Raw genomic sequence first — 10,320 nt, forward strand, 5'->3', positions numbered from 1 at the left:
CTAACAACAAATTCAATGTCTGGCATCATATCGCCCTGATTGGCGTTGTTCAAAAGCGAAGTCTCTCCAGTAGACACTAGCGAAAACACAGATTGGAAGTACTGGTTAAAGGATTCCGCCCTTTGATAGTCTGACGTCACAGTTTTGCCATCAATAGTCAAAGATGGTATGGATATGTCTTCTTTTCGGTTTTGTTTTACATGTTTCCAAAACGATTTGGGGTTTTCTCTCAAGTCCTTATTTATTTAACAAAGAAGATATCTTTCGCAGACTTAATTGTTGCTTTCAATAGATTATTTATCTCTTGCAAGCGTTTCTCATTTGCCAGACTGGTGTCGGCAGAAAACGTTTTATACGTTTGTCTTGCTTTCCTTATCAGTTTACGTATTTCTACGTTAAACCAAGGCTTTTGTTTTTTTCGTTGCCGCAGGTACCTGCATGGAACATGAATTTCGACTAATTGAAGTATTTTGTCCCGGAATGACGACCGCAAAGTTAACGGACAGCGTGCGTTTGAAAGATACTGGAAAGTAGGAAAGAAATTTTCAAGTTCGGTCCTAATAGCGGCATAGTCTCCTCTGTCGTAGCTGTACACTTTTCTTTGCGGAATTTGCGGCATCCGTACCCGCTAAACGTTAAGTTCTATGACAACTGCCCTGTGGTCACTAATACCTGGACAAACAGTAACTTTTGATACTAAGTTCGGCTCATTGCAAAGTACTAAGTCTAAAATTGCATTTTCTAGCGTAGGTTCCAGTACGTACTGCTGCAATCCATTTAATCCGACCAGTTCTTCGAACTCTGTGTAAATACGGGACCTATTACCAGCCACACATCCGGCATTCCAGTTGAAGTCAGGCAAATTGAAATCACCCCCCAAAAATACGCTATTAGGCACAAGAGATAGCATCTCAGACAGCAGTCCGAATGAGTCGCTGCTGCCGGGTGGGCGGTAGAATGTCCCGTACACAACATTGTTTCCTTTAGGTAATTTCACAAGGCACCATACAGACTCAGAATCGTTTTCAAATAAAATTTGTGTACTTGACAATGCATTTGATATCAAAATAAATACTCCCCCGCCATGCCCATGCCTATCGTTCCGATAAACAGTAAAACCAGGTGGAAAGATTTCTACATTAGTTATCGTCTTGTCTAACCATGATTCGGTGCCCATCACGATCTGAGGTTTAACAGTGGCTACTAAAGAGATGAAGCTATCGACTTTGTTCTTTATGCTGCGACAATTTACAAGCAGGACAGAGAGCCGTTCAGGCTGCGAGCAACGTGCTGGATTATCTTGGGGCGGACCAGAATTCGGAATGCGTCAATTGCCTCTATTCAGTCGCGCATGCGTCTGTAGTGGAACTGGCGTTCGCATATCGCTATCCCAGACAAACGTTTGCCCATTGATGATCAATTTATCATAACTGAAGCGAACACGATTTTCTTTGTTTTCTCTTTTCCCTTTCGAATAATTCCAAAGCTGACGTCTTTTTTCTTGTACGGCTCGGCTGAAATCTTCAGAGATGCCGTACGAAGTGCCTTTTAGTCTGTAAGCGTTTTTAAAGACGACTTCTCTAGCCTTCCACCGTGAAAAGCATGCTACTATGGGCCGGTTTTTGCCTTCTCTGAAAACTCCTACGCGATGAGCCCGTTCAACCGAAATATTATCAAGTTTCATCACATCTTTGCATATGACGCCTCCCATGTCTCGTTATGCTCCCTGTTAGGCAACCCGAAAAATACCAAATTCTGTCTACGGCTTCTATTCCCCAAGTCGTCCAATTTAGCCATCAATTTGTCTTCAATTTTTTCCACCCGAACAATACGACTTTCTACATTGCTTGTCTTCTCCATTAAGCCCGTAATTTTGGATTCTAATTCACTTTGTCTTGTTGTAATTTCCGTTAACTTCGCGAGCACAGTTTCCTGGCCTGTTTTCATTTCTAAGAGAATCCTGTCAATGTTTGTCATTTGGTCACGTTCCACTGCATTCATGGGCCCTGGATTTAGCTCTACGTCCCAAGATAGGAGCAGTAAGATTTGGGAAAGCGTCAGACAGCCGTCGTAGAGAGAGAATAGCATAGCATCAACGAAACACAGGGTGGCATGTTCAAAGCATTCAAACATTTGTCACTTGCTAATGGGGTACGACACTCTCAAAAGCATAACATTGCTAGAGCGATAACACTTAGTTCCATTTAGGTAACTGACCTGGTACATGAAGAATCGTGAGTTTGTGCCGAAAAGAGCGTCGTGCCCCAGTCGCTGTAGGCTTGGCTGGTCCTTTATATGGCCAGCGCGCAGCGGAACCGGAAAGGTCCCCCGGTGCGCAGATTCCATTTCGGTGCGTCGGAGATCGTACACGATTTCCAGCAAATAATCTTGCGGACCGTGTGAGACACGAGCAGATGATTGCAGATCAGTTGTAGCAGCCTCCGGCCAAGGTTTGGTGAAGCCATGGTCCACCGCCCCGACGACGTTCGCCACGACAGCGAAGAATCCGAGCAGCACCTGGTACATGAAGAATCGTGAGTTTGTGCCGAAAAGAGCGTCGTGCCTTGGATGCACGTAAGGGATAATGTGCAAGCCAAATTGTGTTAGGTAATCAAGGGCTAAATAAAAATTGCTATATCTTGGTTGTCTTGCTGATGAAAGGTGCTGTACTACATGCTTAAAATATCTCCCACTGCCTTAAAAGATTGCCAGTGGCACGAATAGAATTGTTAAGTGGAAGCTTGGGCGAGTTGGTTCGACATAATTGAGATTAAAACAGCTCAGAACAACGGGAGACGAGACGAATAAATTTTACATTTCACGAACATTGGGGATCTATTTTTGGTGAATGGTACTGTAAGGTTGAAGTGTTTAGGTTAAACTTGTTGTGTGCAGAAGTCTAGTCTAGTGTATAATTATTTTCTTGCTATTGGGATTCTACGAGAACAGTTGTTTTTCCGATCTTCTCGGTGAACTAAACAGGTTACGCTTTTTGCAGTTGACGAAAGAGCGAGTATCTTGTGGTTGAAATACAATCAAAGTTGTTTAGTGTCGGTAACTTTCTGTTCTTGTAGCGCACGTCATTTTTCTTTATAAAATATGCAACTCGGAACCCTAGAAGCGTATTTTACCAGCCGCATAGTACGTTTTTTTTTTATTTACTGAAAGTAAGTAGCTTCCAGTAGAACGGACATTGTGTTAAAATAGACTGCTTCTTCTTGTGAGTCAAGTCATCCTGGGCATTGCAAAAATGTGCGCTTTATGCAATCCGAAGACGTCGCTGCTCTGCGAAAATTTCTCATGCCGACAATTTTGTTTTGTAACGCGAGTTGTTTAGCTCACGCAGTGGTGAATACATACGTAAAAGCTCAGACTTCGCCATGCTCTTCCGGGAAAAACTAACGCAACTCATTCCGCATGCCCCCCTCTTTTATTCTATTCTCTGCCACTGAATTCCCAAGTCATATATACGCTGACGCAGAGAGCTGATCCTTTTGCGCATTGTACGTGTACAAATCGACAGTGCACGTAAAGAGATGCAGGGACGAGCGGCATTATTTCTCACAAGCTCATTGATATTCAGTTTCCGCGGGATGATCGCTTGCGGCTCTGTGTCACAGCTTGCTAAGCGGAAAGAATGGGTCGATGTAGGGGTCTAAGGAGATAGAGCGCACGCCGCTGTACGCTTCCTTGTATTTATATATGACAGGCCTGCTAGTTACGTATATTCGTCACCTTTGTGCCATCTCAAATGGTATGAAGAATCCTACACGATGCCCGTGTGTATATTTGCTGCTGTATAAGCAGCGGGACGCTTTCCTATTCGCTAAGGGTTGAGTCCATGCCGATGCAAGATGAAACATGGCAATCGTACAAGACATACCGTTGCCGGGCACTGTTCTTTCGGTGCCGCTTGCAGTCGTAGTTTCCTGCGTTGCCTGCACATTTCATGCTCAGATAGCCCTACTGCAATGCTTATGTGTGACCCAACACAGATTATGAGAGGAGGCTTATTCGCATATTGCTAAATTAAATGTAGCGAAGTGGGCGCACATATTGAAAACGACGACAAATTAAGAATGCAGCCCTGGTAACAGGGGTTCATCCTTACTCTGACAGTCCATCCTTTGTGTCGTCATTGCGCCAGCGTCTTTACGGCCAATAAAAGCGTCTGAAACTTCCCGCTTCACAAGCATTGGTATTTTTGCGCGTTCGAAATGAGCATTAAAAATTAATTTTAAAATAGAATAATGCATAGTGACTGCTTCCTGAGGATCGCGACAAATGCGAGGCCTTTAGAAACTCGCAGCAATAGTTCCTGAAGCGAAAGTCCTACGTAAGCATGACAATCAGAGTGAAAATGAGACACCCACCCAATCGTAGCAATTGCTACAAAGGAAATCCATACGGGTTCTTCGAAAGAAAAGCCTTGCAGTTGAAGAAGTTCCTTCGAGCAACCCGTAGGGGTTTTCTTTGTAGCAATTGCTACGATTGGATGAATGTCTCATTTTCCCTTTAATTAGTTCTCTCCACCTAGCGGGTCTCCAATGAACTATTACGTCAAGCATGACAGGTGAAGTAAGAACTTAGAGCCAAGTAAGACATGCGGCAGAGGGAATCTATGACGTGATTTAATTATGTAAAAAGATGTGTTTTAAAATAAGTTATCATTGTGAAAAACTGTCAGCTCTAATATGAGCAAGCGTAAAATATTGCGGTGCTATCATGAGGACGGAATGCTTGCGGGCTCTCGTTCTTCGTATGCTGCAGGCGCTAATCGTCTCGTGCGATGCATAGTTTACGCCCGCTTTGATCTATGAACCAAGCTACATTGAACCGTACCTGGAATTTCATGGCTGGTTGATTGCTGCCCTTCCCCATATGAACCTGATCTCCGATGAGTCAGGCTGGCACATACGTGTGTCATCACGTGACCACGAACTATTGAAGTGCCTGCTCCGCCAGCCATCACTTGGTTTCGGTGCTCTCATGTGGGTAGGATATTTAGGGTCTCTCGCATTTCAGGTCAGTATGCCTGCAGTCCGACTGAGTACGACTGCAGTCTCATGTGATGGCGGAACCCAACCTTTGTCTAAGGTGATGTGGAAAATGTTGTGTCCAGGATTCTTTAGCTGCACGCTTGCATTGTAGTCTGCGTTTTCTCTTTGTTTCATTGCAAACTCTGGGAGCTGCCGCTACCTCGTTGCGGCAATGAACGAGGATACTTCCGAGGACATTCCTGACGCACAGCTGTCAGGTCGGCTTACGTTCCGGAAACGCGGGAGTGAGTCAATTGACACAGACAGCGAGGCAACCGAGTTGTATTCGGACAGCCGTGATTCCTCGGACGAAGGCTTGAAGGTTGTCATGAGCTGAACGGCAAAATAAATACTGCTGAGGGCGTCATCGCCGGCAAGGGTTTCAACCGTGAAGGATATACCACAGCACTGGCCGCACACTGTGCTCTTCTTGCCCGTGGAGCCTATGACCAATTTTCGGCTTCTGAACAGGCAGGTTCTTTCTACGCTACTCGAGGGTATTGCGCCAAGTGAGATTAAGGACGCGAGAATTAATTTATGGAAGAATGTCCTGGCTGTAGACGTTTTATATCGTAGCGCACTACAAAGCGTTCGCAATGTCACGGAAATTTACAAAGTGAAAGTGCGATCCCTGATTCTTACAGGCGGTAACGATATTTTTGGCGTCATTTATGACGTCGGCATTTCCATTTCGAGCGACATCTTGCAAATATTAATAGAGCCAGCTACAGAAGGCACGCTCATCACTCAGATCACCAGACTCGGAAACACACGCTGCGTAAAGCTTCTGTTTGAGGGAGACTGCCTTCCCTCTCACGTCAAAGTTGGACATGCCCCCCATCCAGTTCGACCATACATGCCGAATCCCCTGCAGTTTAACAAGCGCGTAAATGTTGGCCACGTAAAAAGCGTTTGTGTGAACAATGCCGTGTGCCGGCTATGCGCTGAATCCCATTCGGAAGATGCCTGCCGCGCAACTGTCCTAAAGTGACTTAATTTCCGCGGTTCCCACGAAGCACCATCGAAGGACTGCCCGCGGGCCCGGAAAGAATTCGTGGGTCTAAAGTGCATGGTTCGGGATAATTGAACACACAGCGAGGCTGCCGCTACACTTAGGCGGTGACAGTAGCCCCACCGAAGAGCGCAACGTAAAGCCGCACCAAGCAACACGACGTCTTCCGCCAAAGCGGTTGCTGCATCAAAGCGAAGCGCCACCATGAAGGATACCGTGAAAACGAATAAATGGCAAGACTCGATCATCCTGAAGAGTGGCCCGCACTTCCAAGCGCAGAACCTGTCATGGACACACCTGGAAAGCCACCCTCCATCGACACCCTCACCAACTGCTGCGGCAACGACGACTGATGATCGCCAGGTTATAATAATGCTGCGGTCACTGATGGATGCTATGCATGTACTACTCAGCAACATGAAAACCCCGTCGCCGCAGAGCGCGCTGCAGGTGCTGGACACCCTGGCTCCAGTGCTTGCGGCCCAAGGGTAAAGCAATGGCAGAAGCCATCGTTTCGAGAGGAGGTCCAGAATACATCTTCCTTTCAATATAACCCCAGAGGACTTAAGTCAGGCATGTCCGACTTTCGACAGTTTGCATTTGTGAATCAGTTTCCCATTGTCATTTGTGAGCCAAATCTGCCATCTCCCGTCAGACATCAGACTGTCCGGGTATGAGTGCACTACGTGCTCCACCCACGGGCAATGCAGCAAGATTATTATTTTCATACGCAATGACTTGACATATGTGCATCACCAAGTGTCACCTGACAATGAAAACCAGTCAGTGCGTTTGACTGTGACGAAGAGCAAAGTAACCTTCACAATTCTTGGAGCCTACTTATCACCATCAAGTCGTCTAAACTGCTAGCGCTTACGGGAAATTTTGACGACTCCACAGCCATGGGTGATCACTGGGCATTTCAATTCAAGCTCCAAGATTAACTCGAGGGGCACACGATTGGTGTCGATTGCCTCTGAACCAGAACCTTGTTTGTTAAATGATGGAAGCCCCACTTATCTGCGAGGAACGGCGTATAATAGCTGTCTCGACCTTAGCTTTGTTTCGCGCTCCTTTAAGAGAATAGTTCAATGTTTCTCGGACTTGAAAACGCGGGGAAGTGACCACATCCTAACTTATCTCACGACCACATCCCAACTTATCTCCAAGTTCTCCGGTGCCTTCCAATCCATCGACTGGCCGAAATTCAAATCAATCCTGAAAGACTGCTGTCGAGACGACATACTACCCAACCTAGCGGACGGAATAAAAGGTGTCTTGCAGGTTGCCACACATTCAATTTGGAAAAGCTTCGCACGCAGCGAATATGACATCGAGCTTGAGAAACTTCGTGCACTTCGCCGCCGTGCGGAACGAAGATATAGGCGCGCAAAGTCCATTCATGATTTTAGATTGGCCAGACGCACACACAAGAAAATACAGCGTTGTATGAAATAGCTGGCTTCACAACGATGGTTTTCTTTCGGCGAGTCTTTGGATTCCCGAAAGCTTGTGTCGCTTATATGAAGAACTGTTCGTGGCCTCCGTGCAACTCCTGGACACCACCAAATATTGAATTCCCTGGCTCTTTACCCACAATGCAGTGAGATTGAAGTCGCAGAATCGTTCTGTAGGATGATTGCCGATGCAGCAATTTCTACTGGAATCCAGACTCTCGACCACTCACCATCCTCACGGGATACCCTTATGGAGTGCCCTTTTTCTTTGGACGGACTTCAAGCTGCACTTGCTTTATGCAGGCGTTCCTCAGCGCCAGGACCAGAGGGCATTACATACCGCACTCTGTGTAACCTTCGTGAACGAGCTCTAAAGGCACTCCTGCTCATGGACAACGACTCGTGGCAGACTGGCACCGTTTCCCAGGAATGGAAGTCAAGTCGCCTGGTTCCACTCCTCAAAGCTGGCAAGTCACCTTTGGACATTTCGTCATAGCGTCCAATCACGCTTGCTTGTTGCGTAGGGAAATGAATGGAACGGATGGTTCTAACGCAACTAGTGGTAACTTAAGCACTATGAAATTTAAAAAGCCACGTTGACAGGATTCAGGCGCGGCCGCTCGTCTATAGACATTGTTGTCGATTTGGTAACGTACGTCGAATTCCGGAAGGCCTGTAAGCGCGTGTCTGCTGCCTTGTTTCTAGACATTAAAGGGGCTTACGACAACGTCACCCATGAAGCCATCTTTGAAGCGCTAGAAGTAATGGGACTTCGCGGCAAGACATATCTTTGCGTTTGTAGCTACCTACAGATGCGATCATTCTACGTGCTCACCGGGGATGGCCCGACATCCCAGTATCACAATAGCAGCGGTGTCCCTCAAGGCGGAGTACTAAGCTCAACGCCCTTTAATCTAGCCCTTATTAGACTAATCGACAACCTGCCAAGCACCGGTCGAGTGTCTGTATACGCCGACGACATCTGTATCTGGACGTCGGGGGTAACACGGCTTCAGCTTCGCGCTCAGCTTCAGAAGGCGGCCTCATCGACATCATGCTACCTTCGATAACAAGGACTGTAGGTGATGAGGGAAAAGTGCGCAGTGGTGGTATTTACCCGGACGCAAATGTCTGCACATGACATATCAATCAACGGCAAGTGATATTGTTCAGCAGTAGTCAGAGGTTCTTAGGAGCTGTGAGAGACAGATCTTTCCTGGACTCCTTACGTCAACCACGTGAAAAAGCGCCCGATGGCTGTTGGTCATCTGTTCAAGTTCCTTGCAGGAAAGAACTGGGGAGTGTCCACGTAATCCATGTTACAAATGTACAGGGTGTTGTTTGATGGTTTCCTCCGATACAGCCTACCTGTTATACCTAGCAGCTGCAAAACTAATTTGCGTATAATTCAGAGCATTCAGGCGCAAACTCTTAGGATATGCCTTGGCAGGGCGTCCAACGACTCAAACTATCGCCATTGGTCAAGAATATTCAATCACGACGCACATTGCCGTCGAGACAATGCGTGCACATGTCAGACATAATGCCCGGACCCCTTGCCACCACCTCGCCGCACTTACCGTGGAAAGACCCCGTACGTCATGTAGCACAACTGTCACTGCATATCGTGTCTCGCTTACATCGGGGCACGCACCTGCGGCCAGGTCGATGTCTCCTCCATGGTGTTTGTGCCGTCCTGAAGTACAGCTCAGAATTCCAGGACTTCATTAAAAGTCAAATCTATCACCGTCTGCACTAAAACAATTGAGCTTACTCCTGTTGTACGAGAGATACAGTAGTCACGTACACCTCTATACTGACGGATCGACTACATCGACCAGTTCTGGCAGTGTTGTGTTTATACCGACGAGAGGAGTAACACTATGATTCAAGAAGTCACATGTCACGACGTCCACGGCAGTGGAACTCACGGCTCTGCGCAGTGCACTTCAATTTATTGACGCAGAGAGTCCTGCTAGATGGGCCGTGTTTTTCGAGTCGAGGCCGGCTTTGCAGAGTATGCAGTCAGTTGTCCAACGTGGAGCCCACGAACAGCTAACGTACGAATTTGTGAAACTTCACCACGACGTCAAACAGAAAGGCCACGAAATTATTTTCCAGTGGCTACCTGGCCATTGCGGTATCAGTCGAAATGATCTCGCAGACAAAGCTGCCCGAGAGTCACATCAAGAACAACACGGCGTTGCCATTCCTCTTTCCAGGACAGACGCTGCAAGGCAGCTTCGTCACCTGGAACGCAAGCTCTCTTTAACAGAGTGGAACAGCCCAAATATAAGGCGCACCAGGTTACACGAACCGAACCCTTCGCTCCAACTCCGACCTCCACCCGGGCTTCACCGACGTGAGGCATCGCTTCTATACCGGCTGTGGTGGGGAGTTGCTTTCATGAAGGCCTACTTTGCTTTGATCGGAATGACCGAAAGTGCTGCGTGCGACCTCTGCGGCGGCGAAGAGAACATCGAATATTTATTGTGTCACTGCGATCAATTTCAGTCGGAAAGACAAACACTATCTAACGCTTTTCGACGACTGCACGATCGGCCGTTGTCCGTGCATGTGCTCCTTGAAGATCAGCACATGCACGGACAACATGCACATGTACATCGCTCATCGGCCCACGAAGCTGTGAAAGCACTTTTGTCTTGCTTCATGGCGACTGGCCTATGTGAACGTCTTTGACTTGCTCAGGCCCTCCGCGTGCGTGCGGGAGCTCGCCGTGTCCTTCTTCCCGCCCCCCCCCTCCCTCCTCCTTTCTCTATCTCATACTTCTACTCCTTCTTTCCCGTTCCCT

The 10,320-nt window shown here is 47.3% G+C and overlaps 1 protein-coding gene across 1 annotated transcript; it reads right to left on the reverse strand.

Annotated features, from left to right (window-relative positions):
- Positions 1-512: 512 nt before the first annotated feature.
- On the reverse strand, positions 513-1,315 carry LOC125947774 (uncharacterized; the record flags this gene model as incomplete). Its single annotated transcript, XM_049673055.1, has 1 exon — positions 513-1,315. A coding segment is annotated over one exon (687 nt), but the record flags the coding sequence as incomplete, so codon positions are not given.
- Positions 1,316-10,320: the final 9,005 nt, after the last annotated feature.

Source organism: Dermacentor silvarum, chromosome 8, assembly GCF_013339745.2.
Source record: "Dermacentor silvarum isolate Dsil-2018 chromosome 8, BIME_Dsil_1.4, whole genome shotgun sequence".
Classification (NCBI taxonomy): Eukaryota; Metazoa; Arthropoda; class Arachnida; order Ixodida; family Ixodidae; genus Dermacentor; species Dermacentor silvarum.